This window comes from Nerophis lumbriciformis, linkage group LG11 (genome assembly GCF_033978685.3).
Source record: "Nerophis lumbriciformis linkage group LG11, RoL_Nlum_v2.1, whole genome shotgun sequence".
NCBI classification, from domain to species: Eukaryota; Metazoa; Chordata; class Actinopteri; order Syngnathiformes; family Syngnathidae; genus Nerophis; species Nerophis lumbriciformis.
In genome coordinates, this window is record NC_084558.2 from 4,233,423 (window position 1) to 4,256,598 (window position 23,176).

The following is a 23,176-nucleotide window of genomic DNA, read 5'->3' on the forward strand; positions in this document are numbered from 1 at the left end:
ACCCTAACACTAAACCTAACCAAATAATTCTTAATTAAGTCTTTGTTACTTAGAATATGTTCCCCATACTAAAGTGTTACCATGTTTTTAAATTCTGAGGAAGAGATCTATTGATTATGAAGAAGTTTAGATATCAGCGCAAGACTTAAGATATTAGCCTGCTCAGTTGCCTTGTGTTTAGAGTGTAGGTTGTGAGTTTGAACCCCGGCCGAGTCATACCAAAGACTATAGAAATGGGATCCATTACCTTCCTACTTGGCACTCGGCATCAAGGGTTGGAATTGGGGGTTAAATCACCAACGATTCTCGAGCGCGGCCACCGCTGCTGCTCACTGCTCCCCTCACCCCACCCCTATAAGGGGTACCGTATTTTCCGCACCATAAGCCGCCCTGGGTTATAAGCCGCATCTAACTGCGCTAAAGGGGATGTCAAAAAAACAGTCAGATAGGTCAGTCAAACTTTAATAATATATTAAAAACCAGCGTTCTAACAACTCTGTTCACTCCCAAAATGTACGGTAATGTGCAAATGTGCAATCACAAACATAGTAAAATTCAAAATAGTGCAGAGCAATAACATCAATAACTTAATGTTGCTCGAACGTTAATGTCACAACACACAAAATAAACATAACGCTCACTTTCTGAAGTTATTCTTCATTCATAAATCCCTCAAATTCTTCTCCTTCGGTGTCCGAATTAAAAAGTTGGGCGAATACGGGATCCAAAATGGCCGGCTTCGTCTCGTCGAAGTCATTGCCTTCCGGAAAGCTCGGACCACAGTTGTGACCGAAATATCCGCCCAGGCATTTACGATCCACTGGCATATGTTGGCGTATGTCGTCCGGCGCTGTCTCCCTGTCTTAGTGAAGGTGTGTTCGCCTTCGGTCATCCATTGTTCCCACGCCGTTCGCAGTCGTGCTTTAAATGCCCTGTTGACACCAATATCGAGCGGTTGGAGTTCTTTGGTTAATCCACCCAGAATGACGGCGAGTGTTGTATTTGTGTGCTTCACTTGTTTTTTGACACCATCTGTGATGTGGGCGCGCATGGAGTCGTATATCAACATGGAACACACAAAGGAAATGAAACGTAATACCCGCGCGCTTCTTCTTCTACGGGGGCGGGTGGTTGCTTACCGTAGAAGAAGAAGCGCTTCCTCTTTTACGGGGGCGGGTGCTTACCTTGGCAGTTGCTTACCATAGAAGAAGAAGCGCTTCCTCTTCTACGGGGAAAAAAGATGGCGGCTGTTTACCGTAGTTGCGAGACCGAAACTTTATGAAAATAAATATTTACATTAATCCATATATAAGGCGCACCGGGTTATAAGCCGCACTGTCAGCTTTTGTGAAAATTTGTGGTTTTTAGGTGCGGCTTATAGTGCGGAAAATACGGTACTTTAACTTTAAGACATCTAATGAGATTGATTGATACATGTAACATGTCCAATCTATTTATTTTGTCATTTCCTCATAGATTGTTGTTTGGGAACCTTTTTATGAGTAAATATTCTATTGATTTTGAGTAATATCCCACCAAAAAAATGACCAATAAATGGGAAATCACCGGAATGTTCTCTTTTTTTGCATGATGTTATGCTATTTTCTTTACAATTATTTTGAAAGAATTTAAATTCCATTTACTATTGAAAAAAATCAATAAAAGTGTGATCGTTGCTCTATGAATGCACGAAGCGTCTCCGCTCAGACAAGACCGGAGGCGGGATGACGGTGCATATTTTTGCGCGGTGCCGCGCTGTGCTGCGACGCCGTGTGCTAAAATGTGCAGAGGTCGGCCAGCTCGCTTTCAGCAGGCTCGTATCCCGGCGCTCGCCTTGCTAGCGCCACATGTTTTCTCAGCTCCTGAGCAAATAAAACATTGCATGCTTCCCTGTCAGCAGACACTAATGTGCGCACAAACACACACGTGTTGACGCACAAAGACAAGTAGCACCAAGAAGATTTACACTTTTGTTCTGTACTGAGACAAAGGCGAGCCCTATCTGCAGCATCTTGTCGCACACACACACACACACACACACACACTTACAGGCGTCCTTTGCGACACACTACGCCTTTAAGAGCGGCTCTTTGCTGTTTATTGACAGTAACTTAAGAATTGTACTGGAATTCTGGCACCTCCTAATTTTAAACCTTCTGACTCCCGAAGGACCCGGGGCTAAATATAACCGGCTGGCATATATCTGAGCAGCTATAAAGACAACCTTCTAAAAACACCTTGAATAGTGTCATTCATGCCAGTCAGGGGAAGCACGCTCAGCTCCGTGACTCATCACAATATATGCCCTATCATCGGAAAAAAAAAAAATACATTTGGTCAGCAATTTGCATGCAATGGGCTGGAAAATTGCCCGCCAAAATATTCGAGTTCCAATGTCAAAAGAATCTCTCAATGCAAAGAAATGATGTACAGTTTTGCCACATGTTTATTATTGTTGTTGTTGTGCAGCAATGTGTCATATACTCAGAACTGTTTGCTTTATTTTGACCCTGCCATCGAGCTATATGTAATATTCTTTATATTTTTTTTATTAAATATTGTATGGATGTATTCCTAATAAATATGCAATAATTAGCAATATTATTTACATACAGGTAAAAGCCAGTAAATTAGAATATTTTGAAAAACTTGATTTATTTCAGTAATTGCATTCAAAAGGTGTAACTTGTACATTATATTTATTCATTGCACACAGACTGATGCATTCAAATGTTTATTTCATTTAATTTTGATGATTTGAAGTGGCAACAAATGAAAATCCAAAATTCCGTGTGTCACAAAATTAGAATATTACTTAAGGCTAATACAAAAAAGGGATTTTTTAGAAATGTTGGCCAACTGAAAAGTATGAAAATGAAAAATATGAGCATGTACAATACTCAATACTTGGTTGGAGCTCCTTTTGCCTCAATTACTGCGTTAATGCGGCGTGGCATGGAGTCGATGAGTTTCTGGCACTGCTCAGGTGTTATGAGAGCCCAGGTTGCTCTGATAGTGGCCTTCAACTCTTCTGCGTTTTTGGGTCTGGCATTCTGCATCTTGCTTTTCACAATATCCCACAGATTTTCTATGGGGCTAAGGTCAGGGGAGTTGGCGGGCCAATTTAGAACAGAAATACCATGGTCCGTAAACCAGGCACGGGTAGATTTTGCGCTGTGTGCAGGCGCCAAGTCCTGTTGGAACTTGAAATCTCCATCTCCATAGAGCAGGTCAGCAGCAGGAAGCATGAAGTGCTCTAAAACTTGCTGGTAGACGGCTGCGTTGACCCTGGATCTCAGGAAACAGAGTGGACCGACACCAGCAGATGACATGGCACCCCAAACCATCACTGATGGTGGAAACTTTACACTAGACTTCAGGCAACGTGGATCCTGTGCCTCTCCTGTCTTCCTCCAGACTCTGGGACCTCGATTTCCAAAGGAAATGCAAAATTTGCATGGTTGGGTGATGGTTTGGGGTGCCATGTCATCTGCTGGTGTCGGTCCACTCTGTTTCCTGAGATCCAGGGTCAACGCAGCCGTCTACCAGCAAGTTTTAGAGCACTTAATGCTTCCTGCTGCTGACCTGCTCTATGGAGATGGAGATTTCAAGTTCCAACAGGACTTGGCGCCTGCACACAGCGCAAAATCTACCCGTGCCTGGTTTACGGACCATGGTATTTCTGTTCTAAATTGGCCCGCCAACTCCCCTGACCTTAGCCCCATAGAAAATCTGTGGGGTATTGTGAAAAGGAAGATGCAGAATGCCAGACCCAAAAACGCAGAAGAGTTGAAGGCCACTATCAGAGCAACCTGGGCTCTCATAACACCTGAGCAGTGCCAGAAACTCATCGACTCCATGCCACGCCGCATTAACGCAGTAATTGAGGCAAAAGGAGCTCCAACCAAGTATTGAATATTGTACATGCTCATATTTTTCATTTTCATACTTTTCAGTTGGCCAACATTTCTAAAAATCCCTTTTTTGTATTAGCCTTAAGTAATATTCTAATTTTGTGACACACGGAATTTTGGATTTTCATTTGTTGCCACTTCAAATCATCAAAATTAAATGAAATAAACATTTGAATGCATCAGTCTGTGTGCAATGAATAAATATAATGTACAAGTTACACCTTTTGAATGCAATTACTGAAATAAATCAAGTTTTTCAAAATATTCTAATTTACTGGCTTTTACCTGTATACTGTAATTTAATTATGATTAATTATTAAATGTCATATATTATATTGTATTATTTATACAATTATACTAATTAATAAACTACACTAAACTACACATCATAATTCTGAGATATTTCAAACATATATGGGGGGGCGGGGTTTGGTGGTAGCGGGGGTGTATATTGTAGCGTCCCGGAAGAGTTAGTGCTGCAAGGGGTTCTAGGTATTTGTTTTGTTGTGTTACGGTGCGGATGTTCTCCCGAAATGTGTTTGTCATTCTTGTTTGGTGTGGGTTCACAGTGTGGCGCATATTTGTAACAGTGTTAAAGTTGTTTATACGGCCACCCTCAGTGTGACCTGTATGGCTGTTGATCAAGTATGCGTTGTATTCACTTATGTGTGTGTAAAAGCCGCATATATTATGTGACTGGGCCGGCACGCTGTTTGTATGAAGGAAAAGCGGACGTGACGAAAGGTTGTAAAGGACGCTAAAGGCAGTGCCTGTAAGGCACGCCCCCAATATTGTTGTCCGGGTGGAAATCGGAAGAAATTCTGGAGAATGGTTGCCCTGTGAGATTTTCGGGAGGAGCAGGCCGATATTCTCGGACATCTCTAATATAAATCCATTTAATAAAGTCAAATACAAATAAGGCAACAAGAGAAGTATCCCACACTGTAAATCTGTACAACAAATATGGGCATCTACATCAACTATATGATTTGCCTGAGTAGCTGGACAGGACAAAAAATAACAATTATTAAAAAAAAAAAAAAATTAGTAATAATCAAATGAAATAAAACAAATAAATAAAAAAAGTAGTTTTATTTGTGTTATTATTTTTTAATTAGATAAATTAATCAAAGGAAACAATTATACATATTTCAAACATGGATATATTTTTTTACAAAATAGAAAAGTAATATTTTATGGTATTATTACTACTATATTTGTATTTATTTAATTTCAACATATATTCATATTGGATAATAGTATACCATATTTTATTTTATTTTGTAAGTATTTTATGAATTATACGAAAATATTCTTAAATTAAATAAACAGCAACAATAATAATGGGAAATACATATTGTATGCATTTATGCAGCGTGTACCTAATGAAGTGTCCAGTGAGTGTAAACCTGCATGGAGGGTGTCACTGCCAAGCTTTTCCCTTCATTTCGTCTTAAAGGTGCACCCTAGGTCTTCCAGTGTAAATATGATAAATACACTTGATTTATTCGAGTTTAAATGATACAACGTGGTGTTTCCTGGATGCGGGAGAGACATTCCTGCACAAAGAGATCACCTGCTCCCAAATCCCCCCCCCCCGCCCTCTTCCCTTAACGTTGCTCCATCCTGCCTGCCTGCCGGCCTGCCTTCCTACCGCTGTCTGATTCCAGTTTGCCTGGTACTTACTGGCAGATTTGCAGGGAATATTTGTGCATGAGTGATGGCGTGTGTGTGTTAGAGTGTGTGCGTGTTAGTGTGCAGTGGGTGGGAAAAAGTGAAGGCTGCCACTGTGGCATCACTCATTTCTCTCCCCCCAAACCCTCGCTCCCTCCCCAGGGCCCATAAACCTTTAAAGCACCTATAAAACACTTGGCGAGGCCTTTTTGAAGTTTTTATGAAGATCTGGCTTCATTGTTCCCAAGAGATGAGCCCCGCTCCGCTGGCGCCTCCGAGCTTTCTGGAAGTGCCAGTGAATTCAGGAGGGGAGTGGAGAGGGGGGGGGCTGGTTGGGTGCGGGTCCGAGGGTAAGAAGGGGGTTGGCACGGTGGAGCCTGTGTTTTTATGTCCCACTGTGCATGTGTGTGTGTGTGTGTGTGTCAGGTGAGCAGATGATCTGCAGATGCGACATCAACAACAGTGACAACTTTATTTCCCTCTGCCAGAATTGTGGCCTCTGTAACTTTTACATGTTTTTTTTGGTTGTCTTTTTTCACCATCCAAGACGCGGTTAATGAAATCAGCGCAGATTGTAAGGCAAGCACATGTGTTTGCATGTGTTGCGCCATGTGGGCGTCTGCGTATGCCTTTTGTGTGCGTTCGCAGACGACGGGGCCAGCAGGTTGCGTGGTTTGTTGTTTGAAGTGGGGCTCTGTTGTTCTCATAGAGCTAAATGAATGGAGCCGGACCCCCCTCCATCTGTCTGATCCAGCGGCACCGGCCCTCCCTCCCAAATCCCGGCTCCGACAACCCGACGCACTGGCCCCCTCAAAGGAACAGTTGGCAAACGGGACGGCCCATTAAACAGGGCGACGAGAAGGAGAGAGTGCGTGTGTAGATATCTGCGCGTGTGTGTGTGTGTGTGTGTGCATATGTATGTTACGGCCGTGACGTTCGCCACGCTGGTCGTCGGCCTCAACGCCGCATATGTATGTCAAACTCCACTATCTGGAGTGTCGATTATTTTGAGTCTTCTCTATTCCTATCTGTTGAAAAAGGTGACGGTTATCATTTATAACTTGCAAGAGAATCAACCAAGTTTCTGTTGCACTTGCTCATACTCAATATAAGACATTAACCCCCCACGACCCCGAAAGGGACAAGCGGTAGTTAATGGATGGATGGATGGGTTGTGCATCCACACATTGATTTTGTGGATTTTTTTTATTTTTTTTTATTTATTTCTGCTAAAAAAAAAAGTGACAATTTCAATAAATAACTGGTCGGAGGACACATGTATGCTGTACGTGTGAATGTATTTGTCGATTATTGTGAGTCTTTCTTTTTATTTCTGCTACTCAGAGGCATTTGTGTATATACAGGTAAAAGCCAGTATATTAGAATATTTTGAAAAACTTGATTTATTTCAGTAATTGCATTCAAAAGGTGTAACTTGTACATTATATTTATTCATTGCACACAGACTGATGCATTCAAATGTTTATTTCATTTAATTTTGATGATTTGAAGTGGCAACAAATGAAAATCCAAAATTCCGTGTGTCACAAAATTAGAATATTACTTAAGGCTAATACAAAAAAGGGATTTTTAGAAATGTTGGCCAACTGAAAAGTATGAAAATAAAAAATATGAGCATGTACAATACTCAATACTTGGTTGGAGCTCCTTTTGCCTCAATTACTGCGTTAATGCGGCGTGGCATGGAGTCGATGAGTTTCTGGCACTGCTCAGGTGTTATGAGAGCCCAGGTTGCTCTGATAGTGGCCTTCAACTCTTCTGCGTTTTTGGGTCTGGCATTCTGCATCTTCCTTTTCACAATACCCCACAGATTTTCTATGGGGCTAAGGTCAGGGGAGTTGGCGGGCCAATTTAGAACAGAAATACCATGGTCCGTAAACCAGGCACGGGTAGATTTTGCGCTGTGTGCAGGCGCCAAGTCCTGTTGGAACTTGAAATCTCCATAGAGCAGGTCAGCAGCAGGAAGCATGAAGTGCTCTAAAACTTGCTGGTAGACGGCTGCGTTGACCCTGGATCTCAGGAAACAGAGTGGACCGACACCAGCAGATGACATGGCACCCCAAACCATCACTGGTGGTGGAAACTTTACACTAGACTTCAGGCAACGTGGATCCTGTGCCTCTCCTGTCTTCCTCCAGACTCTGGGACCTCGATTTCCAAAGGAAATGCAAAATTTGCATGGTTGGGTGATGGTTTGGGGTGCCATGTCATCTGCTGGTGTCGGTCCACTCTGTTTCCTGAGATCCAGGGTCAACGCAGCCGTCTACCAGCAAGTTTTAGAGCACTTCATGCTTCCTGCTGCTGACCTGCTCTATGGAGATGGAGATTTCAAGTTCCAACAGGACTTGGCGCCTGCACACAGCGCAAAATCTACCCGTGCCTGGTTTACGGACCATGGTATTTCTGTTCTAAATTGGCCCGCCAACTCCCCTGACCTTAGCCCCATAGAAAATCTGTGGGGTATTGTGAAAAGGAAGATGCAGAATGCCAGACCCAAAAACGCAGAAGAGTTGAAGGCCACTATCAGAGCAACCTGGGCTCTCATAACACCTGAGCAGTGCCAGAAACTCATCGACTCCATGCCACGCCGCATTAACGCAGTAATTGAGGCAAAAGGAGCTCCAACCAAGTATTGAGTATTGTACATGCTCATATTTTTCATTTTCATACTTTTCAGTTGGCCAACATTTCTAAAAATCCCTTTTTTGTATTAGCCTTAAGTAATATTCTAATTTTGTGACACACGGAATTTTGGATTTTCATTTGTTGCCACTTCAAATCATCAAAATTAAATGAAATAAACATTTGAATGCATCAGTCTGTGTGCAATGAATAAATATAATGTACAAGTTACACCTTTTGAATGCAATTACTGAAATAAATCAAGTTTTTCAAAATATTCTAATTTACTGGCTTTTACCTGTATATATAATTTTTAGATATCTATTATTAGTAGTAAAAATTTTAATTGGATTATGATTAATGAATATAATTTATTATATTGGCCCTGCAATGAGGTGGCGACTTGTCCAGGGTGTACCCCGCCTTCCGCCCGATTGTAGCTGAGATAGGCTCCAGCGCCCCCCGCGACCCCGAAGGGATTAAGCGGTAGAAAATGGATGGATGGATGGATATTTTATTATTTATATAATTATACTTAACGATATACTAGACTAGTTTACATTATTCTAAATAATTACAAACATATTTCTTTTTTACAAAATATAAAAGTAATACGATTTTTTTGGTATTGTTGTTATTATCATTATAATTAGTTAAAAAAAAAAGTTTAATTAAATAAAACAATTATAAATATTTCAAACATAATTTTCTAACAAAATAAAGTGCAATTATGATTTGGTATTGTTATTATTAGTTAATTAAATTAATCAAATGAGGTAAAACAATTGTGAATATTTCTGGAAAAAAAGCGTAGGTTATAATGAATAACTGGTGAGATAAGCAATGACATTTGACACATATATGCTGTACGTCCGCTTGTACTCGTGGATTATTTTGAGTCATTCTGCCTTGTTCTGCTAACGAAGGTAACAGTTATAATACATAACTTGTGGCAGGCGCAATGGCGTATGACACATCTATGCTGTCGGTGCACATGTACATGTGAATTATTTTCAGTCGTTCTGCTAAAAAACGTGACAGCTATAATTGATAACTGGTGAGAGGCACAAAGTATATGACACATATATAATGTACATGCACATGTATTTGTGAATTATTTTGAGTCTTTCTCCTTAACTCTGCTACTCAGAGGTGTTTGTATTGATCTGACCGTGCCATCAAGCTAAATGTGTTATATTTACTATTCAGTAAATATTAAATAGTTAGCGATATCATTTACACAGAATGTAATTATGATTAGTTATTCAATGTTATCCATCATATTATATTATTGATATAATTATACTCCATTAGACTAAATTACATTATTCTGAAATATTATAAACATATGTTTGCAGAAAGGTAATTTTTTTTTTTACTATCAGTGTCAGTATTGTTACTGACAGTTTGGTTATGTTTGGGTTTTCCTTTGTGTTTGTGTTTAGAATCACTTCCTGTCCCGGTGCTCTTGTTTTGTCAGTGTTTCCTGTTTGGTCTCTGTGTTTTGAAGCACTTTTACTTTCTGTTCCATGTCCTGTCAGCACACCTGTTCCTAGTTTAATTAGTTCTATTTAGATAATCTTATTATTATTAAGATTAGTTAAATAATCAAATGAAATAAAACAATTACAAATTAAAACATTTTACAAAATAGAAAAGTAATTGTTTAGTAGTATTATTATTAGTTAAATGAATCCAATGAAATTAAACAATTAGGAATATTTCAAAAAAAGGTGACATGCATAATAACTGGTGAGAGGAGCAATGGAATTTGACACAAATGACACATACTCTATGCTGTATGTGCGCATGTACTTGTGGATTCATTTGAGTCCTTATGATAAAAAGGTGACATTTATAATAGCTGAATGAATAGCTGGTGGGAAAAGCAATGGTTTTTGACACATACAGTATATGATGCATGTGCACATGTATCCTGTGGATTATTTTGAATCTGTCTCCGTATGTCTGCTAAGAAAGGTGACAGTTGTATTACATAACTGGTGGGAGGAGCAATGATATTTGACAGATATGACACATGCTGTTTGCCGTGCGTGCTCATGTGCTCGTGGAGTATTTTACGGAGAAAAGTGGAGGTTATAATGAACAGAGGTGTGGACTCGAGTCACATGACTTGGACTCGAGTCAGACTCGAGTCATGAATTTGATGACTTTAGACTCGACTTGACAAAATGTAAAAAGACTTGCAACTCGACTTAGACTTTAACATCAATGACTTGTGACTTCACTTGGACTTGAGCCTTTTGAATTGACATGACTTGACATGACTTGCTACTTTCCCCAAAACCCAAAGATGAAAAAGTTATTCGGGAGCGCTCCGTATTTTTCATTGTGTACTTGTCCATCAGCGTGTGTCAGCTGGTGTGGTCTCAGTACAACAGCCAATCAAATTAGATCTACTTTGTTTTCATCACACAGCATTCATCCAATCAAATTGCAGGACAACCAACGAAGAAGACATGTCCAAACCACACGCCAGTGAACAAAAAATGATACCTAAAATAATTTTGTTTGGGTATAAAAATTACGAGGTGGTCAACACAAAACGGTTTGCAGTATGCAACACATGCGGTTCCAAAATTACTGATGGAGAGGCAACAACTTCCAACTTCGTCCGGCATTTGAAGTTGCACAAAGAAGGGTACGTTTTGAATGTAAGATAACGTTTATTGGCTAAGTAACGTGACTTTTATTTGCTGTGTAGTTAAATCAGTGAGGCTGTAAACTCACTGCTAACGTTATAACGTTATTGCAAACACGGGAATCTGTTGCAGTTCACTACCTTATTCATACTTTTTGTTCAGTGATTTTTTTAAGCAGGGTTACGTTAGTCAATATATCACACGTAACGTTAGACGGCGGTCAGCGGCACCGCGTATTTTAGACACCTAAAAAAAGACAAAAATAGTCAAATAAAGGTCAGTTAAAATGTATACTATATTATGAATATGTGTACCGTTTTAGCTAGCTTTCTGACATACTGTTGGTTGTTTACCTCAGTGGTCCCCAACCACCGGGCCGCGGCCCGGTACTGGTCCGTGGATCGATTGGTATCGGGCCGCACAAGAAATAATTTTTCTTTTTTTAATTAAATCAACATAAAAAACACAAGATACACTCACAAGTAGTGCACCAACCCAAAACAACTCTCTCCCCCCTTTTGTTCTGGGCATTGAACATGAAGACTCTTCCTTCACTGTTCCGAGTGGCCATGAGAGTCTTGGCAGTGCCTGCCTCCAGTGCTCCAGTGGAGCGAGTTTTCAGCCATGGTGGCATCATACTACGCCCCCATCGTGCACAAATGACTGACAGACTCTTGGCTAATTTGGTCTTTTGCAAATGCAATGCAGCATAGGGCCCTGACATATAAAAAGTACAACTTTTTTGTTATGTTCACGTATATGTCATGTTTTTTCAATGTTAACACTTTTGTACAAATAAGTACATTTGCACTTTATTTTTCAATGTGTTTGTTCTGTAAAGGAATGAGTTAATGTTTAAAATGACTGGTTAATAGTGCTATTATAAAGTGCAATGTCAGCACAATTTTCTTTCCTGCAATTTAAAATGCACTTGTTTTAATAAATAAATACAGCGTTTGAAAAGCATACACAATCTGTGTTAATATATTAGTCTGTGGTTAAAAGGACTTGAAAGGACTCGAAACTCAAAATGCAGGACTTAGGACTTGACTTGAGACTTTCCAGTCTTGACTTTGGACTTGACTCGGGGCTTGCCTGTCTTGACTCGGGACTTGACTCGGACTTGAGGGCAAAGACTTGAGACTTACTTGTGACTTGCAAAACAATGACTTGGTCCCACCTCTGATAATGAATGACTGGTGGGGGGAGCAATGGCATTTGACACATATGACCTACTCTGTGCTGTCCGTGCGCTTGTACTCGTGGATTATTTTGAATCTTTCTCCTTAGTTCTGCTAAAAAAAAAAAGGTGACAGTTATAATGACTAACTAGTGGGAGAAGCAATGGCATTGACACATTTAGGCTGTATGTGTGCATGTGCTCGTGGATTATTAGATCATATCTTTGACTTTGTGGACCGTTTCGAGCTTTTCCGTTATCATTGATAATTGGTGATAGGAACAAATAAATTAATTACTGTTTATGACAAGCGTGTAGTGTGTGCACTTGTCTCTTGGTAAACTAGCGTACTTTGATTTAGTAGATTATTTTTTGTCCTTCTACTGTATTTATTTATGTTGGGCTATGTAGTGGTTATCATGAATGACTGGCAGTAGGAGCATTCACTCATTGACTATATGGCACATTTATACTGCACGAATACAGTTTTGCGTGAGCTATGTACCCTAAACCTTGAATTTGTGGATTATTTGGAGTCTCCCACCCAATGAAATATTGCACTTCCGCATATGTACATTACTTGTACATGAGTAAACCTAGTCTTTGACTTAGTGGGTTATTTCCAGTCATGTTTATTTCTATAATGCAAGGTGGTGGACATCATCAATAACTGGACGGAATGTGACAAGCATTTAGTGCACATGTAAAGTTGTGCCTGAGTTGACATACAGTGGTGCTTTGATATTGTGGATTATTTCGAGTCCTCCTGTTTGTTTCTAATATTCTAAATGTGGCAGTTATTAATAAGAACTCACATGAGGAACAATGGTAATAATTGTATTGTATGACATCTTACACTCACACATACGTAATCTTTGACGTAGTGGATTATTTTTTTTATTTGTAGAGCATTCCCTGCTTATTTCTATAAAGAAAATGTGGCAGTTACCATTAACAACTGTCAGGAGGAACCATAGTATTTGCCCTGTATGACATGGTGCACTTGCGTATACGTAGCTTTTGACTTAGTGGATTATTTATAGCATTCCTTGTTTATTTCTAATAGAAAATGTGGCAGTTATCGTTAAAAACTGAAAGGACAAACAATGATAGTAATTGTATTTTATTAAATGTTGCACTTGTACATATATATTGTTGATTTGGTGGATTATTTTTAGTTAAGTATTCCCTGCTTATTTCTATTAGAAAATATGGCAGTTAACTGACAGGAGGAACGGCAGTATTAATTCAATCAATCAATCAATCTTTATTTATATAGCCCTAAATCACAAGTGTCTCAAAGGGCTGCACAAGCCACAACGACATCCCCGGTACAAAGCCCACATAATTGTTCTGCATGACACCTTACAATTGCACTTACGTAGTTTTTGATTTGATGGACTCTTTTGTGTTGTAAAGTATTCCCTGCATATTTATATTTGGAAAATGTGGCCTTTATCATTAACGACTGGCAGGAGAAACAATGATAGTCATTTTATTGTATTAAACGTTGCACTTGTGCATATATAGTGTTGATTTAGTGGATTATTTTTAGTTAAGTATTAGATGCTTATTTCTATTAGAAAATGTGGAAGTTAATAACTGGCAGGAGGAACGAACATATTAATTCAATCAATCAATCAATCAATCAATCTTTATTTATATAGCCCTAAATCACAAGTGTCTCAAAGGGCTGCACAAGCCACAACGACATCCTCGGTACAAAGCCCACATACGGGCAAGGAAAAACTCACCCCAGTGGGACGTCGATGTGAATGACTATGAGAAACCTTGGAGAGGACCGCATATGTGGGTAACCCCCCCCCTCTAGGGGAGACCGAAAGCAATGGATGTCGAGTGGGTCTGACATAATATTGTGAGAGTCCAGTCCATAGTGGATCCAACATAATAGTAAGAGTCCAGTCCATAGTGGGGCCAGCAGGACACCATCCCGAGCGGAGACGGGTCAGCAGCGCAGAGATGTTCCCTGCCGATGCACAGGCGAGCGGTCCACCCCGGGTCCCGACTCTGGACAGCCAGCACTTCATCCATGGCCACCGGACCTGTGCCCCCCCCCTCAAGGAAAAGGGGAGCAGAGGAGAAAAGAAAAGAAACGGCAGATCAACTGGTCTAACAGGGGGGCTATTTAAAGGCTAGAGTATACAAATGAGTTTTAAGATGGGACTTAAATGCTTCTACTGAGGTAGCATCTCTAATTGTTACCGGGAGGGCATTCCATAGTACTGGAGCCCGAATAGAAAACGCTCTATAGCCCGCAGACTTTTTTTGGGCTCTGGGAATCACTAATAAGCCGGAGTTCTTTGAACGCAGATTTCACTGCATGACACCTTACAGTTACGTAGTTTTCGATTTGGTGGACTAATTTGAGTTGTAAAGTATTCCCTGCTTATTTATATTTGAACATGTGGCCTTTATCTTTAACAACTGGCAGGAGAAACAATGATAGTAATCGTATTATTGTTAAATGTTGCACTTGTGCATATACAGTGTTGATTTGGTGGATTATTTTTAGTTAAGTATTAGATGCTTATTTCTATTAGAAAATGTGGAAGTTAATAACTGGCAGGAGGAACGAACATATTAATTGTACTGCATGACACCTTACAGTTACGTAGTTTTCGATTTGGTGGACTAATTTGAGTTGTAAAGTATTCCCTGCTTATTTATATTTGAACATGTGGCCTTTATCTTTAACAACTGGCAGGAGAAACAATGATAGTAATCGTATTATTGTTAAATGTTGCACTTGTGCATATACAGTGTTGATTTGGTGGATTATTTTTAGTTAAGTATTCCCTGCTTATTTATATTGGAAAATGTGGGAAGTTAATAAGTGGCAGGAAGAGAAATTGCATGAATTATGTGAGAATCAACTTTGCACTTGTGAGTATGTAACCATGCATGAGTGTGTGTAACCTAAGCTTTGACTTTGTGGATTTAGTGTATTCTACTATGCAAGGTGGCTCTTATCATCATTATCCGGCAGGAAGAGTAATCGCCTTGCTTTTATGGCAGCAATGAATATTCTGAATGACTCGAAACACACACACATATGCATGCATTCATATTATCCCCAGTCTTGGAGCACTTTGTGCAAAAGATGATGTCATCCCTTCTGAAAACATGTCGGGTAGGGGGGCGGCGTCGAGGGGGTTTAAGGGGGGGGGGGGGGGGGGGGGGGTTCCTTTGGTCCTTTCAAGTTTGCAGGGGGAGCCTTGGACCACGGCAGGGTAGACAGTACCAGGGAAAGAGGCTCAACGCCTTCATCCCTCCCGCCCTCTCCCACTCGTGTCACCCCACCCCAGCAAGCAGTCTCACATTAGGCACGCTCCGGCCACGCCATCAAAGGCCCGCACTATACACACGCACACACAGAAAAGTGCGCATGCAAATAGTTGCTTCACGAGTGTACGTAGGAGCCCACAGACGGCCTGACACAAGTTAAACAAGCGTGTTCGCACTCGGCCCCAAATAAACGCGTGCCCTAAAAATAACACACACATAAGGCCAGTTCAAACACACACACTTCAATCGCGGCCCTCCCCGGCTGTGTTATTGTTTTGAAAATATGATTGTGGCGACGGACGGGGTGGGGAGGGAGGAGGGCGCCGGCGAAAAAGGGGGTGAGTGGCAGGGCCCCCGCCATTGTCCCCGACCAGTGTGAGGCTGTGTCCATAGCTATAGAAACTGGGGCCACACTGGGAAGGCATGCTTTCATCTCCACCGCAGGCTCACCGCTGGCAATAAGGGGTCAAATAAATCCCCCTGGATGCAGCAAGGGGACTGGAGGGGGGCTTATATATGCACACATAGGGAGTATGTTTACCTGATAGATTGATCTATAGATCTGAGACAGAGAGAAACATATTTCTGGGTTGTTCTATAAAAGAAGTTCAAAGCAAACTTCAGCTTATGAGTTAATAATAGTTTTGTTAGAATATTATATATAACAATATAGTATTATTGGAATAAAATGTCTTCCAAAATATATATACAGTAAATGAAAATGTTATTTTTCGTATTTTTATTTTTTATTATAGTAAAATAAATATATTCTTTCAATATTAATTCAGTTAATTAAATATAATGTAATATAATGATTTTAGCAATTATAATTGAAATATAAAAAAAAAAATTAAAAAAAAAGTATTAAATACAATGGAGATTGTTGGCCCTAAGTAAAATGTGTTGTACTGTTTTCTTCCTTTTTGGCGAATACATTAATTAAAAAAAAAAAAAAGATGAAAGAAAATGAAGAAAAAAACGCAAACCAGGTGGGTTTCGACTGCATTCTGGATGACTTGTGGGTGGTAAGATCCATGGAATTTTACATCCATATCCAAGTTGTTCAAATATTATTACAGTTCCCAAGATTCATGTTATGAATTTATGGCGAGGAGGTGTTTCGCAGGTTCTTAATAATAGTTTTGTTAGAATATTATATATAACAATATAGTATTATTGGAATAAAATATCTTCCAAAATATATATACAGTAAATGAACATTTTATTTTTCGTATTTTTATTTTTTATTATAGTAAAATAAATATATTCTTTCAATATTAATTCAGTTAATTAAATATAATGTAATATAATGATTTTAGCAATTATAATTGAAATATAAAAAAAAATTTTTTTTAAAAAGTATTAAATACAATGGAGATTGTTGGCCCTAAGTAAAATGTGTTGTACTGTTTTCTTCCTTTTTGGCGAATACATTAATTAAAAAAAAAAAAAAGATGAAAGAAAATGAAGAAAAAAACGCAAACCAGGTGGGTTTTGACTGCATTCTGGATGACTTGTGGGTGGTAAGATCCATGGAATTTTACATCCATATCCAAGTTGTTCAAATATTATTACAGTTCCCAAGATTCATGTTATGAATTTATGGCGAGGAGGTGTTCCGCAGGTTCTTAATAATAGTTTTGTTAGAATATTATATATAACAATATAGTATTATTGGAATAAAATGTCTTCCAAAATATATATACAGTAAATGAAAATGTTATTTTTCGTATTTTTATTTTTTATTATAGTAAAATAAATATATTCTTTCAATATTAATTCAGTTAATTAAATATAATGTAATATAATGATTTTAGCAATTATAATTGAAATATAATTTTTTTTTTTTTTTTAAGTATTAAATACAATGGAGATTATTGGCCCTAAGTAAAATGTGTTGCACTGTTTTCTTCCTTTTTGGCGAATACATTAATTAAAAAAAAAAAAAAAATGAAAGAAAATGAAGAAAAAACGCAAACCAGGTGGGTTTCGACTGCATTCTGGATGACTTGTGGGTGGTAAGATCCATGGAATTTTACATCCATATCCAAGTTGTTCAAATGTTATTACAGTTCCCAAGATTCATGTTATGAATTTATGGCGAGGAGGTGTTCCGCAGGTTCTTAATAATAGTTTTGTTAGAATATTATATATAACAATATAGTATTATTGGAATAAAATGTCTTCCAAAATATATATACAGTAAATGAAAATGTTATTTTTCGTATTTTTATTTTTTATTATAGTAAAATAAATATATTCTTTCAATATTAATTCAGTTAATTAAATATAATGTAATATAATGATTTTAGCAATTATAATTGAAATATAAAAATTTTTTTTTAAAAAAAGTATTAAATACAATGGAGATTGTTGGCCCTAAGTAAAATGTGTTGTACTGTTTTCTTCCTTTTTGGCGAATACATTAATTTAAAAAAAAAAAAATGAAAGAAAATGAAGAAAAAAACGCAAACCAGGTGGGTTTCGACTGCATTCTGGATGACTTGTGGGTGGTAAGATCCATGGAATTTTACATCCATATCCAAGTTGTTCAAATGTTATTACAGTTCCCAAGATTCATGTTATGAATTTATGGCGAGGAGGTGTTCCGCAGGTTCTTAATAATAGTTTTGTTAGAATATTATATATAACAATATAGTATTATTGGAATAAAATGTCTTCCAAAATATATATACAGTAAATGAAAATGTTATTTTTCGTATTTTTATTTTTTATTATAGTAAAATAAATATATTCTTTCAATATTAATTCAGTTAATTAAATATAATGTAATATAATGATTTTAGCAATTATAATTGAAATATAAAAAAATTTTTTAAAAAAAAGTATTAAATACAATGAAGATTGTTGGCCCTAAGTAAAATGTGTTGTACTGTTTTCTTCCTTTTTGGCGAATACATTAATTTAAAAAAAAAAAAATGAAAGAAAATGAAGAAAAAAACGCAAACCAGGTGGGTTTCGACTGCATTCTGGATGACTTGTGGGTGGTAAGATCCATGGAATTTTACATCCATATCCAAGTTGTTCAAATATTATTACAGTTCCCAAGATTCATGTTATGAATTTATGGCGAGGAGGTGTTCCGCAGGTTCTTAATAATAGTTTTGTTAGAATATTATATATAACAATATAGTATTATTGGAATAAAATGTCTTCCAAAATATATATACAGTAAATGAAAATGTTATTTTTCGTATTTTTATTTTTTATTATAGTAAAATAAATATATTCTTTCAATATTAATTCAGTTAATTAAATATAATGTAATATAATGATTTTAGCAATTATAATTGAAATATAAAAAAAAAAATTAAAAAAAAAGTATTAAATACAATGGAGATTGTTGGCCCTAAGTAAAATGTGTTGTACTGTTTTCTTCCTTTTTGGCGAATACATTAATTTAAAAAAAAAAAAAAAAATGAAAGAAAATGAAGAAAAAACGCAAACCAGGTGTGTTTCGACTGCATTCTGGATGACTTGTGGGTGGTAAGATCCATGGAATTTTACATCCATATCCAAGTTGTTCAAATGTTATTACAGTTCCCAAGATTCATGTTATGAATTTATGGCGAGGAGGTGTTCCGCAGGTTCTTAATAATAGCTTTGTTAGAATATTATATATAACAATATAGTATTATTGGAATAAAATGTCTTCCAAAATATATATACAGTAAATGAAAATGTTATTTTTCGTATTTTTATTTTTTATTATAGTAAAATAAATATATTCTTTCAATATTAATTCAGTTAATTAAATATAATGTAATATAATGATTTTAGCAATTATAATTGAAATATAAAAAAAAAAATTAAAAAAAAAAGTATTAAATACAATGGAGATTGTTGGCCCTAAGTAAAATGTGTTGTACTGTTTTCTTCCTTTTTGGCGAATACATTAATTAAAAAAAAAAAAAAAGATGAAAGAAAATGAAGAAAAAAACGCAAACCAGGTGGGTTTCGACTGCATTCTGGATGACTTGTGGGTGGTAAGATCCATGGAATTTTACATCCATATCCAAGTTGTTCAAATGTTATTACAGTTCCCAAGATTCATGTTATGAATTTATGGCGAGGAGGTGTTCCGCAGGTTCTTCTTTGTTGGCGGGTATGTGTTCCTTTTTTCTCGAGGATTCACTCCCACGATCAAGGCAAGGACATACGGGTGGCAAAGAGGAAAAGTGTGATGATAACCACAGAACAGGACATTTAGCTTATTAGCCAATTTTAGTGGGGAAAAAAAAGATAGGATTAAATAAGATTTGCTTCTTTTTACCCCTCTTTGGACATGTAAAGAGAAATGAAAATATAATTTTAAAAAAATGTGATGAATCCTATTTAAACTGGAAATAAGCATATCTCCAATCCTAGGAGGTCTCACTAGGAGCCAAGTGTGGTGCAATATTGACGGGAGTTTTAAATTTATTTATTTTTTCCCACCGTTTTTTTGCAAATTTGTCTACTTTTTTCCCCTGAAGAATTACGAAAAAATAAAAATTGTGTCACGGCTGACGTGAGCATTCATCTGTGCGCTGCCAGTCCGGCTGCAGCAAGCAGTTGCAATCAATCACCGGCAATCAGCACACCTGAAGCTGATGATGAGACCTGCACGACCTGCTATCCCGGGCCAGAACGTAGTCATCTGTTCCTGTACAGTAAGCGATCATCTCACTCTATGCACTCTTGCTCTCTCTGTGTGTTCCTCCCCGTCGTGTTGAATTGTCTCGTGTCCTCCTCGTCGTCCTCCCTGCAGCCTGCCTTCGTTCCCACGTTACCAGCTGTGTGTCTCGTCTTCCCGCCTTCCCTCTGCTTCCCCTGGCTGCCTCTTGGATCTCGACCTCCCGCCTGGACACGGACTTTTGACGCCTCGCTATCGCCCCCGAATTCCTGCCTGTGCTCACCAGAATGCCTCGCCCCTATTGGACTTCCGCGCCTCTCGTTCAACACTCCGGTAACACACATACAAGTCGCACACATACACACTTTTGGCTTAGTCACACTCCATACCCTTGTTATTAATATTATTATTTCTTATTTATATATTTATTTTATATAAATAGTGCTAATATGACGTCCCTCCTGTCTGTGCCGGCTCCTTCCTCCTGTACCCGTGACAAATTGACCTGCAATGTGAAGATACAGTAGCTTCTCAGTGTGTTAATGTTGCGTAATACTAGCCGGGTGCAGGATAAAAACGTCTTCACGCTAAGTAGACAAAAAGGGCATTTGCAATATACAGGTAAAAGCCAGTAAATTAGAATATTTTGAAAAACTTGATTTATTTCAGTAATTGCATTCAAAAGGTGTAACTTGTACATTATATTTATTCATTGCACACAGACTGATGCATTCAAATGTTTATTTCATTTAATTTTGATGATTTGAAGTGGCAACAAATGAAAATCCAAAATTCCGTGTGTCACAAAATTAGAATATTACTTAAGGCTAATACAAAAAAGGGATTTTTAGAAATGTTGGCCAACTGAAAAGTATGAAAATGAAAAATATGAGCATGTACAATATTCAATACTTGGTTGGAGCTCCTTTTGCCTCAATTACTGCGTTAATGCGGCGTGGCATGGAGTCGATGAGTTTCTGGCACTGCTCAGGTGTTATGAGAGCCCAGGTTGCTCTGATAGTGGCCTTCAACTCTTCTGCGTTTTTGGGTCTGGCATTCTGCATCTTCCTTTTCACAATACCCCACAGATTTTCTATGGGGCTAAGGTCAGGGGAGTTGGCGGGCCAATTTAGAACAGAAATACCATGGTCCGTAAACCAGGCATGGGTAGATTTTGCGCTGTGTGCAGGCGCCAAGTCCTGTTGGAACTTGAAATCTCCATCTCCATAGAGCAGGTCAGCAGCAGGAAGCATGAAGTGCTCTAAAACTTGCTGGTAGACGGCTGCGTTGACCCTGGATCTCAGGAAACAGAGTGGACCGACACCAGCAGATGACAATGGCACCCCAAACCATCACCCAACCATGCAAATGTTGCATTTCCTTTGGAAATCGAGGTCCCAGAGTCTGGAGGAAGACAGGAGAGGCACAGGATCCACGTTGCCTGAAGTCTAGTGTAAAGTTTCCACCATCAGTGATGGTTTGGGGTGCCATGTCATCTGCTGGTGTCGGTCCACTCTGTTTCCTGAGATCCAGGGTCAACGCAGCCGTCTACCAGCAAGTTTTAGAGCACTTCATGCTTCCTGCTGCTGACCTGCTCTATGGAGATGGAGATTTCAAGTTCCAACAGGACTTGGCGCCTGCACACAGCGCAAAATCTACCCGTGCCTGGTTTACGGACCATGGTATTTCTGTTCTAAATTGGCCCGCCAACTCCCCTGACCTTAGCCCCATAGAAAATCTGTGGGGTATTGTGAAAAGGAAGATGCAGAATGCCAGACCCAAAAACGCAGAAGAGTTGAAGGCCACTATCAGAGCAACCTGGGCTCTCATAACACCTGAGCAGTGCCAGAAACTCATCGACTCCATGCCACGTCGCATTAACGCAGTAATTGAGGCAAAAGTAGCTCCAACCAAGTATTGAGTATTGTACATGCTCATATTTTTCATTTTCATACTTTTCAGTTGGCCAACATTTCTAAAAATCCCTTTTTTGTATTAGCCTTAAGTAATATTCTAATTTTGTGACACACGGAATTTTGAATTTTCATTTGTTGCCACTTCAAATCATCAAAATTAAATGAAATAAACATTTGAATGCATCAGTCTGTGTGCAATGAATAAATATAATGTACAAGTTACACCTTTTGAATGCAATTACTGCAATAAATCAAGTTTTTCAAAATATTCTAATTTACTGGCTTTTACCTGTATGGGGAAAAGGCACATGCAACCCTGTCCTGGATGCTCAGTACAATGTGTGACGTCATAATATATCAACAATAATAACCAAAGAACAACAGAATGTGCATCACAAAGTGAAGCGGGTCCAAAGTAGCATCATGGTGAGTTCAACGTTTTAACCTTAAATGTAATGAAGAGCACTTAACTTCTTTTTACACTTTTACGACATTTCAGGCTTGGTCCTCATCCACTTCCCAAGTCCATTAGGCATCATCAAGCAAAGGTAAGGTTGAATACAGAACATTGTTTGACTGAACAGTTAACTTATTTTTACACTTGTGAGCACATTTCCCAAGAGTGTGATGATGGAGCAGGTTATTATTCTGTTTATTAAAGGGGAACTGCATTTTTGGGGGGAATTTCATCCTATCGTTCACAATACGTATGAGAGACAAGAAGACAAAAGTAGTTTTTTTTCCATTCTAACATTGGTTGGCTAGCAATGTAGCTAATGGGAGCAATCCATTCGGCCTCTAAATCACTTTAAAAATGCATTCAAAAGCCGCCAACAATACTTCATTTACGTTCTGTTTAATAAAATAACCCGTATAATAACCAAGCTGTAGCAACATTGCTATTGTAAGATTGAACACTGAGGAACTATTTTTCTATCGTAGTAACACATCAGCGTGCTTCGGTATTAGCCGTGAGCTGGCTTCTACGTCAACACCCGAATGGCTTATGAGTTTTTAACGCACAACACAATGCAATAGGACACCAATTTGTACTGACTGAAAAACATGAGCAATCATATTACAGTATCTGTGAAGTATTAGCCCACATTTCATATAGCGACTCACTGTCTGTTTGGTCCAGTTCCCCGGGGACGTTTCCAGTTGATTTTGGGTGAGTACTTAATTCATGTCGACATAGCTTGTCTCCAAGTTCCACATTTACAGCGTCAAAGTCACACCGACCT

At 38.4% G+C, this 23,176-nt stretch overlaps 1 protein-coding gene across 1 annotated transcript in view; it reads left to right on the forward strand.

Moving 5' to 3' along the window:
- Window positions 1–20,642, forward strand: part of ankfn1b (ankyrin repeat and fibronectin type III domain containing 1b) — a 247,154-nt gene extending 226,512 nt beyond the window's left edge. The window contains exon 21 of the mRNA XM_061967684.2: window positions 20,152–20,642. Within this exon, the coding sequence (XP_061823668.2) occupies window positions 20,152–20,261 (110 nt within the window). The 3' untranslated portion in view covers window positions 20,262–20,642. The remainder of the gene's footprint in view (window positions 1–20,151) is intronic.
- Window positions 20,643–23,176: the final 2,534 nt, after the last annotated feature.